Below are 20,619 nucleotides of genomic sequence, written 5' to 3'. Positions count from 1 at the left end.
AATGAAAACTGTGTATGATGTCAAGTGCCTACTTTCCTCTATAAATCTTTTGAGATATCAACCAAAATACTTAAAAGGGTATTCACGGACTATGCTAGCAATTTTTTTTACTTTAATTCTCGTAGTGGTTTCTCTGGTTTCTTTGTGTTAGAGGAGAAGAAAAATGTCTCTTACTAAAATCACTATGTTCCCAATCTATCTGGCTCTTGGTGTCTGATAATGAATGATGAAACATGTCTCTTCACAAGAAATACAGGGGGTTTCATGCATATTCCTGGAATAAATTTGAAATTGGTACATAATTTGATCACCCCATGCTCAAAGTAATCATGTTTTGATTTCTAGGGTACTAATTGAAAGTTAAGTTCGCCTATTTTTTTAACTTTTCAATCCCTAGTAAAACTCGTAGGTTTTTACAGACCCCCCTTTATTCCCTTAAAATCTGATGGCTTAAAAGCTTTTAGAAATACATAATTATTAAACATTTTCAAAAGTGGTTCTATTTTGCAGCTTTTGTTTTTCATGCAATACATTAATTGCGTGCAATATTTTGCAACTACATTACATGCAATATTTTGTGGTCTGACGGATGGGAACTGTGGAATTTTTTGTGCAATCAATATTTTACTATTTTAAAACAATGTAGTGTTATTTTTGCACAAAATGAAAATTATGTATGAGTAATACTTCTTGATCATTGTGCTCTCATTTCCCACCTTACTTAAATACCTTAGTCATCAATTACAGATTTGCCAGAATGAAAGTATGTGATATTTGTTCTGTTATCCTTAAAAAGTGGTTATGAATGGTGTCTTTAGTGACTGAAATCTTCTTGAAATGGTTCTGGTTATTCTCATCTACCCTCCCTCCTCATAAGGAATAGTATGGAATGAGTTAAGTAATGGGTCTCCTAAAATAGCCTACATGATACTTACAAGGTCTGTCCAAAACTTAGTAGGACTGAAAAAAATTTATTGTCTGAATTGACACATTCACTCAAAAGTCTTCGAAGTAGCACCCTGGTGCGTCCACACACCGCTGCCAGCGGGTTTTCCATGCCTTGTATATCTTCTGGAAGGTGGTGCCCGGAATGCTGCTAAGCTCCCTTGTTATGGCCTGTTGTAATGCTTCCACTGACCCTTTGGTGAAGTCCTTTCAGCATTGATTTGAGGCGGGGGGAAAAGGAAGAAATCTGATGGGGCATTGTCTAATATACCATATTTTTCCATCAATAACACGCACCCAGAACTTAGTAGCTCTCATGAATTTGAATAGATACTGTGCACCGAGAGCTTCATAGCTACCTTGAGCATTAATACAAGTAGATGTACCTGTAGATGCTGCGCATCTGTATATACATAAATATGCTCGTTGAAATTATGTATATTGTGTGTAAAAATACGTCTATATCCATGTATTAATAGATGGTAACAACCAATGAATAAATGAAATCATAATTGTCTGTGGCTATATCTACCGAAAGTATGCAGAAGATCAGAGCCAGGTGACTGAAATTAATTCTAAACAACAGAAGGATCAAAAAATAAACAATATTTACAAGTCAACACAATATGCCGCCTTATTGCTTTTTTGCTATGATTTGTATGTCGAAACAAGGCATAGATATGTGCGCCCTTTTATATGCTACGTAAAGTAACTTTTTGCAGATCAAATATAAAAAAATATGAGAATGAACGAAATGGAATTTTCTTGTTTTGTTTGCTTTACTTTGCTTTGTTAGTACTGGCGCTCAGCTGTTCTATACACCCTCCAAGTTTATGAAAGTGCCACCTTCATGGTGATTGTTTCAAACCTGAATTGAGTTAAGCTTTTGTATTTTAGAATTTTCACAAGAAAATTACCCATGGAGAAGAAAATCGTATACGGTAACTTTTAAGCTAGAAGTCATCAATGTCGGGAAAGAAAAAGGAAATCGCGAGGTTGCCAGGATTTATCCATTAATAAATCAAAGTTATGTTCTAGTTAGGAAAAGTGGATGATGTGAAATGTGATATGAAAGACTGCACAGAATCGGGAAGGATTAAAAGTGTCTAATGAAGAAATAAGCCAGTGGCTCCTGGGAAGTTGGCAGGGTGTCAGAGGGACTTGTGTAAAAATGGACTCGAAAAAGCTTGAGGCAATATTTCAATGCCAGTGCTTGAAGATGAGGAAGAGTTAACTTCAGAGAGTGAACTCGATGATGTGCCTGAAGAGATAATAAATGCACTTGATTCATTTAATTGTTTTTCAGGTGATGAATATCTTGGATTCGAGTGATCTATCTATCGTATCATATATTTATACATATGTGTATATAATGCAATGTACTCTACGTATACGTGAAGTACTCTGCATTAGAATTAAGAATTATTTCATATTAGAATAAATGAAGTATAGAAATTATATGTTTCTTCTTTTTCTCATGGCCTTATGAGATGAAATAACTGTAACAGTAGCAGATCTGTATAAAGTAAATGCAATTAGAATGGCATGCTTCCAGACTAATTTATTTTTGCGAGACTCTTTATTGAAATTATTGTGTACGTAGGAATGTAAATGTTTGGATTTTTTCAATTTTCATGACATAACGTGCATCGTCATTTTTTTAGATTATCTGAACATATTTGTGCAGATAACGCGTGCATTATCGATGGGAAAATACAGTATTTGGATCCTCACTCACATAGTTGAGAAGCTCTTTGAAGATCCATGTTCATGTTTTCTTTTGTTCATCCAGGAGCACTTGCGGCACCAACTTTGCACACACCTTTCTCATGCCCATGGTTTTGATCACAAGTCAATGAGCATCACTTTCAGGGATGCCAAATTCACCAGAAACCATAGAAACACTTAACCTGCAATCCCTGTCCAACAAAGCCACTTTTGCTAGATTTTCGTCACTTTTTAAGTAAAGGGCATCCTGAATGTTCGGTGTCTTCAAATTCTTCTCCCCCCACCCGAAACAACTTCTGCCCCTCAAAAACCCATGGCGATATTACCATAAGCTTCCGTGAGCATGTCTTGAGTCTCATTCCTGGTCTTGCCCAGTTTCACTCAAAATTTGTTGGTGTAGCACTGTTCCAATGACCGGTTCATGACAGAGAATAACAAGGTCACGCTATAGAGGTTTCTTAAATGAATGATCCACATTCCTAAATGGCTGGGAGACAACTGCCACTGGCCTCCAGCCTTTCCTGAGATTCCCCACCCTCAAACCCAGCCAGAGAAACCGCCTCCTGTCGGTCCGTCTCTCTGGGTAAAAATTAGTCACTACTTTTGGGACTGACCTTGTACATACTTGAATCCTGTTCTCACAATTTCTTCCTCCATGAGGCAATGAGCACTTCTTTTGTATCATGTTACTGCCTATCCATAGATATTTTTTTAAATGTAAGTTTTTTAGTTTTTCTGAAAATATTTCTTCAATCTTGCATTTTTTATTGTTGGTAAATATTTGAATTGGATTTTAGTGGGAGTCATTAATCAAGAAAGTGAAACAATGTTTCTCTTTTTTAATTAATTTTTAAATTGATTTGAACCATTGGTGACTTTTTCCTTGAATTATTTTAGTTGAATATAATCCCATAATTACTTGTGTTATTAGGTGGATTTAATCGAGGCTGGAATTCAGAGTCTGGCTTCAGTCAAGGTTTCAGGGGTGCCAGAGGATGGGGAAGAAGACCAGATGGTGGCAGAGGGGGATGGAGAGCAAGTGGAGATGGATTTAGGGGGAGTAGGCCAGGTGGATACGGTGGAGGTGGATGGGGTCCCTGTTTTCAGTACAATCAGGGAAATAGTGGACCACCCTATTAATTAAAAATATATTTGATACCATGGGCATCTATTTCCCATACTTGAAACACTTTATTCCAATATTTTTTACTTACTGCATCCCCTTTATATATTGTATTTACTGTTCTGTTTCTCTGTATGTAAGTGTTTATTGTACTGAGAAAGCCATTGACGAAAAAATGATTGTATCCTTTATGTGAATAAAAATTAAGTATTTATTTGAACAAAATCAAATGATGCTAATCCTGCTCATGGCATCACATAATGTGCAGAAAATGGAATTGCTCTTTGATAATGTGTTCTAAAGTCTTATTTATAATAAATACGCAATGAATGTTTCACAGAAGCACACACAAAGAAAAGCAGTCTCTTATAGGGAAAGGCAAACCAGCAATAATTTGAATTTTCCAGAGTTATCTTTACCCATCCAAATATTTTCAATCATGTGATAAAGAATGGGCTTTTTCTGAGGTCATATTCAGTTGGTCACTACCCATGATCAAGAACTTTTAGATAAGCATAAAATAATGGAAAAAATGCTGGTGGTAAAGAAATAATAAACTTTTCTAATAAAGAATTGGTGTATGCATTAGTTTTTTTTGAGGATTCACTCCTTCAAAGACTATTCTTAATTGTTTTCTTGCTCTTCCTTTGACCTGAATTTTGTGTTTATAGAATAGTTCTTTCTTATATTTGATTAATAGTAACTGTTCATCACTTAAATGGCCGGATGCTTTATTATGCCTGTACATTTTTTTTGTTTTACCAACTTTATAAACAACTCAAGTTTGTTGTCTTTGCTGGTTCACAATGTGGATAGTAGTTTTAGGAGTGGTAAAATTACAGAGCAAGTAAAATCAAATGTGTAGTATGGTTTGTGTTAATTTGGAAACCTCTAAGGTCATGCATTGGATAAAATGAGGAATAAGAATGATCCTCTTTAGCCGTTTTCATTTAGAACAATAGGTACACAATATGAAGTTGTTTTTGTAGTATTATGTTTGTAATTTCATTCTAATGCTCATTGAATTTCTCTGATAAAGAAAAACTTGATGAATAATATTGTGAAAAGTTAATGTTTAGATGAATGATTCCTTTTTTGTCATGTTGATCATTTCATGGCATTGTTATTTCTCGATAAAAATTTCACTGTTGGCTTATCAGTGAATAGTGGCTGGGAGAAGGGGATAGGACCATGGGGAGTTGCCAATTAACTACCAAATTGTGATTTTACTATTTTTGGCATTGACTTCATATTTTCAAGGATAGTACAATAAATGAAAATAGAAAACTGGAACTATGAGTTTTTCCTTATTTTTCACAGGTATACATGCGTTGTATCAGTGAATGTTTGTCTAGTTTGGTAAATTATATGCTTCTGAGGGTTACTTTACTGAAGAATTGATAAATAACATCTACTTGAGGATGGGATGTGTGGCGGGATGCTATTCAGAGTAAAACCCACAGGTTGTATGGATGCTATGTGGGGTCATGTTGCCCCAGTTGGAATGCTGTCAGGTTTACGGTAATGTAAGAAGTTCTTGTGTGCATAGTGCAGTCTGAAGGATTTTTTTAACAGTATATTAATTCAAATATGAAAATCTGTGTAATTCACAAGATATTAATTTCAGTCGATTGAAGAAGAATTGGCATTAAGAGCTTTCTTCCTAAAATATTTATCCACATGTAATCTCTCATAGCCTTTGGTTATGCATATAAGAAATGTTGGAAATTACTTCCATATATTTACAATTTCCACGTCTAGTTGTAACTATTCTTTTGGCATGGCAATAATGCTCAAACAGCAAGTAAATTAATCATTTTTATGAAAGATGCTAAGAAATTTAATTGTATCATGCACGTTTCTATAAATTTTATGCAATCTCTTATTTTTGTAGCTAATTAAAATCTCTAGATTTGTACATTTATAAGGTACATAGGTAAGGTGATGTCTTTCAGAATTGAGTATATTTATTAAAAACTATATTTCAGTGGTTCATTCAATAATATAAATATTAGTTCTGTTAATGGATGCAATACTACTACTGTCGATAGCTCAGTATGTCAACATGGCTCATTATTAATAATCAAATAGAATTCAATTTCAACTACTCAATCCAAGGGTTTTAAGAATGTCTGTACATGTAGTATTTTCCCTTCTTCATGTAGTGTACATGAAGAAGGGAAAATGAGCCACTAAAGCTTTTAATAATTCTTACGAAGTGTTAGATCAACCCTAGAAACTGGGAAATTGTATTCCATTAATTTTATTGTTATCTTAATGCTTTCATGTGAGGTATGATATTGAAAAAATACAGAGATAAAAATGTTTCAACTGCGAACTTCTATCTTTGGTTTGCCCAACTCCCTTTTATAGAATTCATTCAGATTGTAGTTCCTTTTGTAACTCATTTGCATCCTCGAGTAGCCTGATCATTATTTTGTAGATGCATCATTGCTGACTCTAAGTTCTTTTTCTTTCAACTTTTGAGTGATAAAAGTGAGAATATGTTCAACAAAAGGAAATTAGGTTTTCCTTCTAATTAAAATTAATCCTGGCTGCCATAACAAATACTAGTGAAAAAAGTAATAAAATAGATAATTTTTTTAATATTCTGATTTTCATTTCAAATCGATTGATTTTTCAAAACCATATTCTAATGTTGTGATTAGATATTAACAGTAGTCTGAAAGCAATTCTCATTTTTGTAGTTTTTCTTTTTTAAGGCAGCTCTTATAGTTCTGATGCTGCGACATATTAATATTCTCTCTGCTCTTTATGATTTTAAAACTCCCAATATTGTTGTAGCAGGTAATGAGTTTTCTGCCTTGATGTACCTCTCTCAGCTCTGGATGCTTACTTTGTGTAGTAGTGTGTTTAAAAATTGCAAACAAGTGTTAGGGGGGTGGAATTGAGTTAGGTGAAATGATAATTTGTCACCCACTAAATATCTACTGCCGATTAACTTAATATCTCCTTTTCTAAATAGTTGAGTTCCAGTTCATATGGATAATATAATTATGAAATTCTGGAGTGTCTTTCAAGAGTGTTTTGATCTGATTGCTCCTTATGGAGAAACTAAAATGGGATATTAATAACATAGTGTCATTTTTCTTCTTTGGCAAAAGGCTAATTTACAATCCATTTCATTTTTTTATAGTATCATGATATATGTACTTATGGGTGCTGAGGATGCTTAGGTGATCATGTATAGGATAGTACAGATGTATTTTTTTTGATTTACTAGTGAAAATATCATGAATGTGTTATCTAATTAAATTTACTGTTGATCATTGTTATTGATGGCCTTGGTTAGGAAAAATGTGGGATGTTTGAAAAGAGGAGTAACTTCAATTAGAGAATAAAAATTTTTGTTTTGTAATATATTTCGGTTTTAAATTAATTTTAATTATGCATCTTGATTGGTGTTTAGAAGCTTTTGTAAATAATCATCAGATCTGATTACTATTCTTCCAAAATATGAAAATAAAACATTTCTGTTAATATTCTGTATGTAAATCCTCCTCATTGGATTTCAGCATCAGAGTTGTGGTTACAGTTTTTATGTGGAGGGAGTTAAGGTTAGGTATTAAAAATTCTTAAAGTATTACAACTTTTCAAGAAGTTTGTTTATATTTATCAATTAATTCTGCAGTAAATTATATTCAGAGCTGAATCTATTTGCGATTGAATTGATAACTGATAAAACAATTTTGTAACTGGACACATTTGCAAATTGAAGGTTTACTATTACATTGACATTTATAGAAACTTTCATTTTGTATTTATTAGGAAAATTTCTTGAGTATTGCATTGAGTCATGTGTCACAGGAAGTTATTACATAATTTTACTGGAAGTTTTAGTCGTTGAAACCCATAGAGATAATTTTGTTTGATATTAAGCATTCATCCTGCTTAGCTTATATTAAGGAAGCATCATTAGACCATATTAAACCGCAAATTTTTTTACCATTCTTTTATAAATTATTGTTGCGGCTGAAATTATGCCATACCAATTCTCATTCTTAAATCGAGAAGAAACCATTACTTTTATCTTTTAAAGGTATGTGTGCATCTGGGTAACTTTGAAAATGTTTATCCCAAAAATAGTTTTTTACTTTGTGTTGGGTAATCTCTCACACAAACGCAGAAGTTTTTCTCTCTTTATTGTTTATAACTATCTATCTGTGAACTGGACCTTGAAAAATTAAATTGAAATTAATAATCTCATTTACCTTTGTTCCCATTTCATTAAGTTTGCTCTATTAACAATTCATAGGTATTTTATAGAAGATATTCCAGTCATTTGATGATTTTCTTCAAGAATTAAAATTTGAAGTGAAGAGGTATATTAATTATAGTAGTCAAGGAAGACCTGTATGAAATAAAAATAGCTATTTTAGGAAAGCCAGGATGTAAGGTAAATCGACTGTATCCTTGGCATTCATGAGCTCATTTTTATATGAATGTGGTGAAGCTTGGTGGATCAGAAAGGATGTATGATATATTTTTAGTTCCTCTCTAATGTGATAAGATACATGATCAAAAACACAACCAGTTTCACCATTATGCACTGGTGGTGCAGACTGAGTGGATTGGCCCGGAATCAGCTGCCACACCTGTGGTCGAGAATGAGGTGCACGGTATCAGCTGCAGTACTGTGATGTGGAAAGCAATGGGAAACTACCACATTAGTCTCCCAAGAATATGTATCCTTGCATTAAAATGTGACATGATGGCTTTCTTCCCGGTAAAATAGTCCCTCAATCGGATCTCCAGGTGGAGACTGCTGGAAGGGGGACATCAGTCAAGGTGGATAAATGCAGGATAGGGATGTGTGCGGAAGGGAGAAGTGGAATGCAGATAGCACCATTTGAGGGGTGAAACTAGAGCAAGTGGAATCCTTCATCTACCTGGGCAACAGCATAGTATGGAATGGAAGAAGTTCAAGCAAAGAATAGCCCAAGCTAAGAAGCATTCATGAAGAAGATTCAATTACTATGTTCAAAGAACCTAAGACTGGAAACTAGGAAGCAATCATCAAGACTTTCGTGTGGAGCATGGCGGTCTATGGTTCTGAGACTTGGAACATTGGAAAAGTGGACCAGCAAAGAATAGAAGCCTTTGAAACATGCTGCTGGAGGAGAATGCTGAGGATTAAATGGACAGACAAAGTAACAAACATGGAAGTATATAGAAGAGCAGCAGAGGATAGGACCATATGGAGAACTCTACGGCAAAGAAGAAATAGATGGATTGGACACACATAGATGCACTATGGATTGATTAGGAATATAATAGAAGGGAAGATTCCATGAGGAAGACCCAGAGACATGGACATAGGACAAATTAAGGACATAAAACAGAGAGGGTATCAAGGATTGAGGGCTTTGACCTGAAACAAAGTAGAATTGAATGCTGCAGTAAACCAATCCTAGGATTGAAATACTGATGGAGATCAAAAAAGTTTAGAAAACTTAAGTATCAGCTATAAAATCAATGGTAACAAGATATTAAATGTGGGGAAGAGAAGCATAACAAGAAGGGCGTTTTATGAAAGAAAAGAATAAGTATTGGGAATATATGACTGCTTCTAATTGTTAAATGAATTTTAGTTTGCTCTTTAAGTCTTTATCGGATGCATTACAATTTTTAAACGAATCGATATGTGATTTTACTGTGCTATAAAAGAAATTGTCGCCGCGGTCGGCTGTTCCGCGGGCAAACGGAACTGTGTATGTTAAATTACTTGAAGCCCCTTCGAAAGGTTTATGATAATTTGAAGAGACTATTAAATTTAATATTAGCTATTTACTTTTGTTATTTAACTATTGGCGAAGTTAGATATTTTAACATTGTAGTTCATTCAAAAAGCCCGCGAATAAGTTGGCTGCGTATGACTGGTCGCGTCAAATCTGGTCGAGGGCAATAACCATGAGAGAGTCCAGTGATTCCATTTCACCCAAACCGCTTCCAGTTCCCCCTCCTGCCGCAGGTAAGGTATGCGTTGGCATGGTAACGTGACGTCAAAGTGTCAACGAATAATAAAAAGTCCGTTTTTGCTTGAGGCAAATTGAAATGTTCCTGTTCGGCCGGTCCGACACCCAGATAACATTCATTTTATCTTAAACGCTGGAATTAAAAAAAGTGTCACCTTCTGAGGATTTATCTCCAATAAGATGAGGTATACAGATTCCCACTTAAATAATATCATGGAATACCTGTCGTTGGCATTCTTTGCAAGAATTCAACCATAAGAAAACACCATCGGCTACACCTCTTTCTAGCGAGAGACCACAAGCATTCGCAAAAAGTGACGGATTCAGAAAATCTGCTGGGCAGTTATTCGATCGACCGCTTCTCCTACCGCTATTTTCTGTCGCACGCATTCCCACGCCTCGGAGGCATTTGAAAATGACCTTCAAAGGAATTCTGGATCCAACTCTTATCCACGGGCATATTCGAATCTCTTACTGAGAAATAGTACCGGCGATTTCTTTGCTTATTAGGTACAGATTCACTCCCTTTTGAAAGTAAAAGAACAATTCCATCAGCTTCAATTAGTAATAATCTCAAAGGAAGACCAGAACATTAAAATGAAGAATTCATCTCTTTGAGCAGTGAGGCCTCCTTAATTTATCGACTCACTTTGTTTGTAAGGAATGTCTGCACGAAAACGGTATCGAATAAGGGTGGGAATGCTCCTGAAAATATGTCCAAAGGCGTTCGATCTTTTCATCTTGGCTGCGTTCTTATCCGAGGGGAATGGCAATGGGACCTCACCATAATGCAGTGTTAATTCATAAGAAGAATGGATGACCCTCCTTCCCAGTGGTGTAGGCACGGTGACGATCCACTTGGATCAATTTTTTTATTTTGTGTACTTCAGGGCTGAAAGAGAGGTATTCAGCAATTTATTAATTCACTTCACGCGTTTCCGACGTGTTATTTTCACTTCGCACGTTCGTTGTAAATATTGTTTTTGGCACAAAAGCTTATGGAAGTTTTACTTTTCTGTATTTCCTTGCTTTTCATATTATATATACTATATAGCTTGAAGAAGGCCTCTGAGAGGGGCGAAAGCTCGAACAATTTACCATGTGAGTGTTCTTTTAATTGTTGTTATTCTTTTCTATTTACTATATGTTACATTGTGTCAGTCCATTATATATATATATATATATATATATATATATATATATATATATATATACCCCTCCCATGGACTTCTATCTTGACGTGATGGAAGGGCTTGTGCGTTCCGATGACCCCTAGAGTTGTTTTGGCGGAAATGATAATAATTGCTCCTGGTAGGGTCACCCATGCCAGACAGGTCGAAGGTTATGAGTCAGACGAAAGGTAGTCCACGCAGCGTCTGTTCCTCAGTGAGGCGGCGGCAAAGGCGTCCCAGTGGGTCGGCCATTGAGTGATGGTGTCACGTTAAAAAGTTAAACGGGGATGTATAGATATTTCAGGTTTATACGAGGTGAGAGGGAAAGATAGCGGGGATTACTCGAGTGATAATTATAGAATAATATACAGCGCCTGGGAAGAGAGTCAACGAGGGGTTGCCATAATATTAAATAAAGAGGTAAGAAGAATTGTATGAAGCATAGAACAAGCAGCATATAGAATATTGCTAGTCGAGATAAAAGCAGAACCGACGAACCTGGTCATGGCTCAGGTAGACATGCCACCGAGCAACCATAAGGGTAGAAGTCGATAGGATATACGATCAGTTAGAGGACATAATCGTGTGAGTTCCTTCAGGGAAACATTTGATAATGATGGGGGATTAGAATGCGTCGGTAGGCGAAGGAAGAGATGGTTATGAGGTTGGAGACTACGGTTTAGGTACAAGGAATAACCGGAGGGAGAAAGCAATTGAGTTCTGTAGAAGACAGAGGTTAGTCATCACCAACACTTGGTTTAGACATCACAAAAAGCGCAGGTATACATGGAAAATGCCAGGTGACTTAGAAAGGTATTAGTTTGAATATATTCTGGACAGGCGCAGGTTTAAGAACACTGTGATCAATTCGCACAGCTTGCCGGGAACAGATGCGGACTCTGACCACAATTTAGTTGTTATGAAGTGTCGAGTCCGTTTCAAAAAGATAAGGCAGGGGCGATGGTTTAGGAAATGGGATGTGGAAGTATTAAATGGATTGGCAAGGAAGGACAGATAGGCTGTAGAGAAAATGATGGACGACGGTAAAGAGCTAAATACTATCGAAGAAAACTGGGGATGTATCAAGAAAGGGATATCGAAAGCCGCGAAAGAAATTGTTGGAATCGTTAATGAGAAAAGGACAAGGAAGCCATGAATAACGAATGAGATTATTAGAAATATAGATGAGAGAAGAAAATGGAATAATGTAAAAATAGAGTTGGGAAAAAGGAAGTACAAAGAGTTAAATAATAAATTGAGGCGGGCAACAGCAAAAGCGAAAGAAGCATGGTGGAAAGAGCAGTGCAAGGATATGGAAAGTTTTCAGAGGAAGGATGAAATTAGAGTACTACACAGGAAGGTTAAATCACTATCGGGAAGTAAGAAGGAAAGATCTTTTCAAACAGTTAGATATAATTCGGGTAAGATAATAGTTGACATAGAAAATACCCAAGAGAGATGGAAGGAATATATAGAAGAACTATGTTAAAGAAGGAGGCCAACGAGGTTAGTCATGGAAAATGAACATGGCGTAGAGGAAGATAGTTTAGGTCGACGATGAGATAGAAAGGGCTTTGAGGAGATGAAACTAAATAAGGCCGTGGGGGTGGATGACATTCCTGTGGAACTACTAAAAGGTGTAGGAAAATGTGGGAGGAAGAGTCTATATGGACTGATTCGTCGTATCTATGAGGAAGGAAACTGGCCGGAAGACTTTGAGAGATCGTGGTTAGTTCCTATCCAGAGAAAGGTAAATGCTTCAGCATGTGAGGGCTACAGAACAATAAGTTTGATTTCCCACGCAGCTAAAATTGTTCTCAGGATTATCAAAAAAAGAATAGAGAGTAGGGTAAATAATTACTAAGGGGATGATCAGTTTGGGTTTAGGAAGGGGAGAGGCACGCGTGATACCATTACAGAAATGAGATATATTCGAGAGGAATATAGAATACAATCAGGACGTATTTGCATGTTTCGTAGATTTCGAAAAGGCGTTTGATAGAGTTAACTGGGAAAAACTATTGAGTATATTGCAGAAAATAGGAATAGTTTGGAAGGACAGGAGGCTGATCCGCAACCTGTACAAGTCTCAGACTGCTCAGGTACGAGTGGGGAACGGAGAGTCAGGATGGGCAGTGTTTGGAAGAGGTGTTAGGCAGGGTTGCACATTATCACCGTTACTGTTCAACCTGTATGCAGAGGAAATGATTAATGAGGCATGGGAAGAACTGGAGGTAGGAATGAAAGTGGGCGGGGAATTCGTAAAATCAGTTAGGTTCTTTGATGACCCAGCTCTAGTTTGTCAGTCAGCCAAGGGTTGCAAGCATTGATGAGTGAATTGGGAACTCAGTGCGATAGATATGGTATGGGAAACAATTGTAATAAAACAAGGGTTAGGCGATTTTCCAGAAAGAAAAAGGATAAGCTAAACATTAAAATAGGAGGGCAAAAACTGGAGCAGTTAGAACAGTTTAAGCATCTCGGAAGTGTTTTGAGCCAACACGGTCAAATTAGTGGGGACATAAGGAGAAGAATTGCGCTAGGAAAAGAGGCTTTCAGTAGGAGCAGGGAGTTGATGACAGGGACGTTGAGTAAGGATGCTAAGAAAATGCTTGTTAAAACTTTGATATGGAGCGTAGTTATGTGCGGCGCGGAAACGTGGTCACTGAAGCAGGAAATTGGAAGTAGATTTGAGGCTTTTGAAATGTGGATGTGAAGAAGGATAGAGAAGGTGAAATGGACTGAAAGGAAAACAAATGAGGAAGCGCTAGGCAAGGTGGGTGAGGAGAGGGGTTTTTTGGAAGAAATCCCAAGGAGCAGGAAAAGTGGATGAAGAGCATATTGGTCGGCAGTGGGATGTTGAAAACTGTAATAGAGGGGAGAATGTTGGGTGAACGAGGAAAGGGCAGGAACAGGAGAGCGATGTTGGACGGGATGAAGGGAGGAAGGAAGTACACAGAGATGAAGAGGGACTTTGTTGCTGATATATATATATATATATATATATAATTTCATTCCTATAAACGAGATTTCACCAGGACCGGTAATCGAACCATGGACTTCCGCCGAGTGATCTGGGCTTTCAATTGATAAGCAAAAGGTTCGCAGAACTCTTTTAGTTCAACTGGAATCGAAGAGAAATTTGGACGTCTCCTATAATGATACCAATGAGCGGTTGTATGTTTGTTTTAAACAAAACCCCGGGCATTCCACTTGCGAGGAGAATGCGCAATCTGCTGTGCAATGAATCAAGCGTTTTATAGCGAGCAGTCATCCCGGACGGCCTGAGTGTGTCGGAATTTCCGGGCGATTCTCAATTGAGAGAGAAGTAAATGTGCTGTAAAACTGGTGATTTATATACAGACACACCCTACCACAGAGGTAACTATTTGATCCAGGACTCTAATTTAGGTTTTTGAGGTTTTTTTCGACTTTCTTTTACCATACTTGATTTTTTAATGGGTATGGACTCCAGAACAAGAAAGTGGTTCGGGACTCGTCTTGATCTCCAAAATAGCTCAGTTACATATAATGTAAAACAGTTATTAAATCTTAGGAAATAGTGGCACACTATTAAGTTCAGTCAAAATCTTCTATGCATAAATTATTCATATCAAAATATGCTGAGGCTCGCCATTCGTATAATGGATACGTCAATTTAAATTTTTTATAATTATAAAAATTATCAATTCAAATAAACGGAGGGATTTAAATAGTAAAAGAATGCTACTTTATCATTGGCTTTGGCATTCGTGTAAACAAAAATTAGGGCCTACAATGCATGCATTAAAGCTCGGTGTTTTTACCTCTGTTGGCCTAATTGCAAGGTTATAAATAGATAATTGTAAAAATTGAAAATAATTTTTTACGTGTTCGATCTTTCCCAAATAGTAAAATTTACGGAAGACATGAAATAAAGTTTTATTCATGTAATTATTTTGCCTTTTGTTTATGTTCGGTGGTCAATATTCGATGTCATTTACATCCAATTGGGCAAGAGCGCGTTTGCATATCTTGGAATATCAAATTTTGATTTATCATTATCTATATTATTTAAGAGTTCAATCTACTGAAAAATTGTTGATTAAAAGAAATATTATGTGCAATAGAACTATTAAGGTCATATACATGTATACAGATACTCATGCGTATGCGTGAACTTTTAAATGACCGCTGTAGTGACGGGGAATCCTCGTTATACGGAAACCTATCTATGAGATTTTGCAAAGATACACTTTCTAATTTTAGAAATCTCTGCCGCGTTCAAGGCAGCAACTTGAAGCTTAGCATTGAACCACGCTGAACGCAGTGCGGTAGTTCATTAATATCACCCCCATCATTACGGCGAGGCGAACCCCTTGTGCAAACATGGGCTGACGATCCTCTTCGAAATGATGCTTTTGTGGCCAAGAGATGCGGAGAGATATGTTGTCGGGGGTGAGCTGACGTTGAAAGCTCTCATTCCTGGGGTGGCGAGGAAGTCACTTGGAATTTTTTTTAACCCAAACCATTCGCGTCATCCGTAGCGTGCTCGGGGGCTTTACTAACGACGCGAAATATTAAAGTGTGTGGTCCTCTATGGTAAAAAAATACAGATTGTTACTCTCACGTCGGCTCAATTTGCAGCGTGTTCCTTTGTGAACAGCTGAATTTATTGCAATATATTTCTCCAATGTGTAGGATATTCACTTAGTATTAGGAATTACATTTTCGATTAAGGGTCAATGGAAAGTAATTCGAGAACAATATTGAAGTCGATCGTTCCTAAGGCTAAAATTATCGCATAAGTTTTGAGGGAACTATTTAATTTGTAATGACGCTTGCTCTATCGCAGCTATTTCCTAAGTGGCAATCTAAAGCTTTCATGTCCCAATGGAATTATGTATTGTGTCGAAAAGAATGTTGAATGTAATAAAACTATTACTGTTTACGATTCCATGAAAGCATTATTGAATGGGAAGCTAGCAACTATGATATTTTTCAGGTCCCTGATGTCAATGTGTCGTTCGACCTTGCATAAAGTTCCGTGGCTAGTAAATTCCTAGTGAAAGTTCGGCACCGATTATGATACTTGAAGTTTTTATTTTTTTAAGAACCATTTGGCCAAATTTTTATCTCATGTTCGGTTAAATTTAGGTATTTTCTGAAACTCTGGAGCGTAGAGAAACAACAACCCACGCAGGTATCGCGAAATAATGTTTCAAGTGAACTATTATCTTCATGTACCCCTTGAAGAATATTATATCCAAACTAAACCCGGCTCGACCTATGGACTTCTATGGGCCTCTTGCTAAATATTTTCTCCAGTCCTCTGCATACGATGGCGGCGATGATCATAAAAATGTTTCACCTGGATTACTAGCGTAAACGCGAGAACGGTACACACCGGATTATCAGACTTGACATGTTACTTCCAATATAACGCATTACCAATTTATACTTATAGCTTCAACGTTCAATGTGTATATCATATTGCTTTACTCACCGAAGTTTCCACCAATTGAAAATATTGACTGGACAATCTGGATTTCGTATTGCATCGACATATTTCTGTTTTTCTCCTTCCTGAATCCAACACCGAACCTCCAGTTATCAATCGGTCTAAAGAAACAATTCTAATTCTGACTATACTGAAGATTGGCTGGATAGGTGATGATTAAGCTCACCCTGTGTACCAACCCGCACTGCATTCTAAATGGACATACGAGGATAGTTAGAAAGGTTCTTGGAATCACCACCAGATGCCAGCGTTAGCGCAACGAATTTCCCGCGTAGTAATAGGTAATCCTTTATTGGTAAACACGTAACGCAAAATTGCCCTAGGAAGAGATCTGTGGCGCAGACAACTCTCTGTCGTTTTTCCCGTGTAGTGATTGGTGAAGATGGTAAAAATTGAGTTTCGAGCAGTGATTAAATATTTTGTCAAGAAAGGTATGAAAGGAAAGGAAATTCATTCAGACTTTCAGAACACTCTGGGGGACTCTGCTCCTTTATATTCAACTATTTTCAAGAAGACATTCAAGTTTAAGTTTGGTCGGGACGGCTTATATGATGATCTGTATAGTGATAGGCCAAAATGTACGACTACCCCAGAAATTATATCAAAAGTGCATAGAATGGTCATGGAGGATCGCCGGCTGCAAGTGCGATTAATCACCGAATCTGTACAGATGTCACCTGAACGGGTGTATCACATTTTAACAGCTGAATTGGGTATAAGAAAATTATCTGCTATATGGGTGCTGCGACTCTTGACGCAGGATCACCAGCGGATGGGAAGTTTTACATTGTTTCACCCATTTTAAGAGAAACCAACAAGAATTTCTGTGCCGATTTGTGACCACATAAAATTTGGGCAGCCCGCAGTTTCTTAGAATTTAACAAAACAGCAGTCAAGGAAGTGGAACATGTCAATTAACCACCACCAAAGAAAACAAAGCCAATACAATGGGCCAGAAAAGTGATGGCTTCAGTTTTTTGGGATACGAAAGGAATTCTGCCGATAGATTATCTTCCCTCTCGTCAGAAAATTACTAGATAATATTACGCTAACCTTCTGGACCAATTACAGAAGAAGATGCACGAAAAAATGCAAGCTTTGGCAAGGAAGAAAGTCATCTTTCATCAAGACAATGCACACCCACACACGGGTCGTTGCTTTGACAAAAATACGTGAACCAAGATACGCATTGTTGCCACACCCGCTTTATACGCCTGATTTAGCTCCATCAAATTTCCATCTCTTCCCCAAGCTCAAATTTTTCCTCATTTGACGGAGATTCTCTTCAAACAAAGAACTAACACCCAAAGTGGACGGGTATTATACAAGCCTGAAGGAATATAATTTTCGAGAGGGGATCAAGGCATTGGAAAATTGCTGGACCAAATTCATGAGTGCACAGGGAAACTACATTAAAAAATAAAAACAATTCACTGAGGTAAGTCGTTTATTTCTATTCCATTACGAGAACTTTTCAAATCACCCTCATATTTACGCCAGAATAGATAATTGCTTTCCTTTTCCGCTTACAATTTCCTAAGAATTTCCGCTTACAATTTCCTTTCTGGCAATCCTGCTGTATGTGCACAATTTTTACTAAATAAATAAATAAAGATGTTTTGGTTAACTAAAAATGATCTTTACGTCCATAGCGTTCAAAGGTATCACTTGCATGTGAAAATGTAGCCCAAATTTCTCTCCGCTGGGCTAATACGCTGCTCCCGCCTCCTCTTGGCGCTTATAAAGTTTGCTCTCAGACCAGCAGACATTAGCTATGCTCAAGGAGATTAGAAATATATATTTATACTCCAATGCTTACATATACATGTATACTTGTATACTCCTAGATGATACCACATTTTACCGTCTCGATATCCTTAAATGATTGCATTTCTCCCCTTTAGTGAACCGAAACTCGGAACCTCTTTTCGATCCCAGCACGAGAGCTGCAGAATGAGAGGAAGTTGTACGACCGATGTCACCTTGGCATGGCTCGGATGTGGTGATATTTTCGCGTGCTTCAGTAGGATCGTGAATGTGCTGTAATTAGGTCGGGGCAAGTGGAAGCAGCTAAAGCTAGAGGGCCGGTTTGAAAATCATCAACGCAAAAGTAGTCCAATGTCGGTGGTCGAGTCCGAGTAATAATTATTTTAAATGGACACATTAAGTACTTATTACTAGGAATGTGGCGTGATTGAAATCTTAATTTTTATTTGAAAATAAATGGCTAAACCTCTGGGAAATTACTATCAAATATTTGAAATACACAGGCGTTTATTTCTAACATACTTCTCGGCAATACAAAAAATTAGAAAAGCAAATGAATTCTGTGAAAAAAAGTGTTCCTGCAGCTTGTGTAAAAGTTCCTGTATTCTCGCATAGTTGAGACGATCATTCTGTCTTAAAACCTCTTACCAAACAAAATAGTTCAACTTGTAGGATTACATTACTAAAAGGAATAAATTATCATCCCAATCAAAGTTTGGTACATCGACGAGGTTTTTAAATTTAATGAAAATATTGTTCAAAGTTAACATAATGGGCTCCTCAGTAAACTCCTATTCATCTCGTCTGCTAACCGAAAGAGAGTGGCGTTTTTTACAGGCAATAAAATGTATATCTCTTATTATCTAGTGCTTACTCAGATCAACGAAAATTTATAATTTCCGCTGACTTTATTCCATTAAGTTCATGCTTTAATCCTGGTTAATGTGGTAATCTTGATAATTAAATTGAGACGGAGTATAATAAGATTTTTAACTTTTCCTCCTAGTTATATTATTTGCTTAGTTCAGTAGGCTGTGAAGCAAAAAAATTAATTCTGGGAAAATGGGTGGCCAACCTTGCGAGACCAAGGGATATCAGAGAAATCCAAATTAGATTTATCAAACAGGAAACTTGAGTTGCATATCTGTAATTACCGCTGTGATTTGGTCATATGGAATCCTCATTTCAGCACAACGGAGATCAGTTTAATCCAACGGATAAATGAAAACCTTAAAATCCCCACTTGAGCTTAATGATAAATTATTATTCTCCTAGAGAAATACACCATACCAAATGATATATTTCCCATCGCGTAAGAGAATTCCCCCGATTATCTTCCCATGAATTGTTTGCACGGAAGTCACTTCTTCATTTAATGCCTAAGTAGAGCATTGGCTACGATAAAATTTAGATAATGAGCTCTGATCATTATATAGAGCAATGCTTTATGAATGATCAGTTAGGTTCGTTTCAAATCCGAAGACTCCTACTTCGGCCACTTTGGTCCTCAAGTTGAAAATTTCAATTTTTGAAAATTTCTAAGAAATTAACACGGCATAGCAAAGATACCAGAGTTATCAGACGCGGAAAATCTATTCGCTATTGTTCTAGGAGGCTAAACACCACCTGCCGCATTGCTTTCGTAGCTTTCCATGAGCGTTGGTGATATGCTGTGATTTTTTTCAGATTAGATTGACGAAGATCCCTACAGTCGGAATAAGGGCGGGAATAAGGCCGATATATGAGCGGTTGGTTTGAGAAAAGGCAAACAGATACAGGTACGCTATTGGAGGAGTAGGTGGTGACAGGGGTATGAACTGATGATTCTGGCGCGCAGATGGACCCGATGTAACCATAATGCGTAACTTTGGGTCCTGATTCCAAAGGGAGGAGAAAGTTTGGAAAACAAGTGAAAAAATACCTATTAAGTACAATTTTCATAATTAGAGTCCAAACCCTACGTCACTTTACTTGATTAATTGTTAGTAAATGATTGCTTTTCTCGAATAATATTTGAATCGGTAAATACGACGCTTGTGATGTTCGTTGTCATTATTACATCTATACACCAACTTTTTGCAGTGTATTCCTCAAATGTGCACACATTTCAAGGCTTTTGTTTTAAATCAACGGGAGTTAGAGCTAGAAAAAGAATAGACATTTTGAATGGCATTAAGTAGCCAATAAGCAGAGATAAATAATGAGTTATCGTAATTTGGGGCCTGGGGTGTACGGATATTTTGTGTAATGTTAGTTAGGGCATGGGAGTACCGTAGTGTATAGTCCCAGGGTTTATCAAAAACTTACACAGAGACGGTCGTTTACTACCTCTATTTAAAACACCTACAATGCACTCCGCAAGTCACTGTAAGGGCGTGTTAGAGCACC

At 36.9% G+C, this 20,619-nt stretch overlaps 1 protein-coding gene across 2 annotated transcripts in view; it reads left to right on the top strand.

Annotated features, from left to right (window-relative positions):
* mle (dosage compensation regulator mle) overlaps window positions 1-5,524 on the top strand; it is a 53,835-nt gene extending 48,311 nt beyond the window's left edge. Inside the window, exon 24 of one of the 2 annotated variants that reach the window (XM_071587740.1) lies at window positions 3,605-5,524. In XM_071587740.1, coding sequence (XP_071443841.1) covers window positions 3,605-3,813 — 209 coding nt within the window. In that variant the 3' untranslated portion in view covers window positions 3,814-5,524. The remainder of the gene's footprint in view (window positions 1-3,604) is intronic. The other variant, XM_071587741.1, reaches the window with a different exon arrangement.
* Window positions 5,525-20,619: the final 15,095 nt, after the last annotated feature.

This window comes from Hetaerina americana, unplaced genomic scaffold, assembly GCF_022747635.1.
Source record: "Hetaerina americana unplaced genomic scaffold, ioHetAmer1.1.p SCAF_3, whole genome shotgun sequence".
Classification (NCBI taxonomy): domain Eukaryota; kingdom Metazoa; phylum Arthropoda; class Insecta; order Odonata; family Calopterygidae; genus Hetaerina; species Hetaerina americana.
Note: the sequence above shows the minus strand (reverse complement) of the source record. Positions and strands in the feature narration are given on the sequence as shown.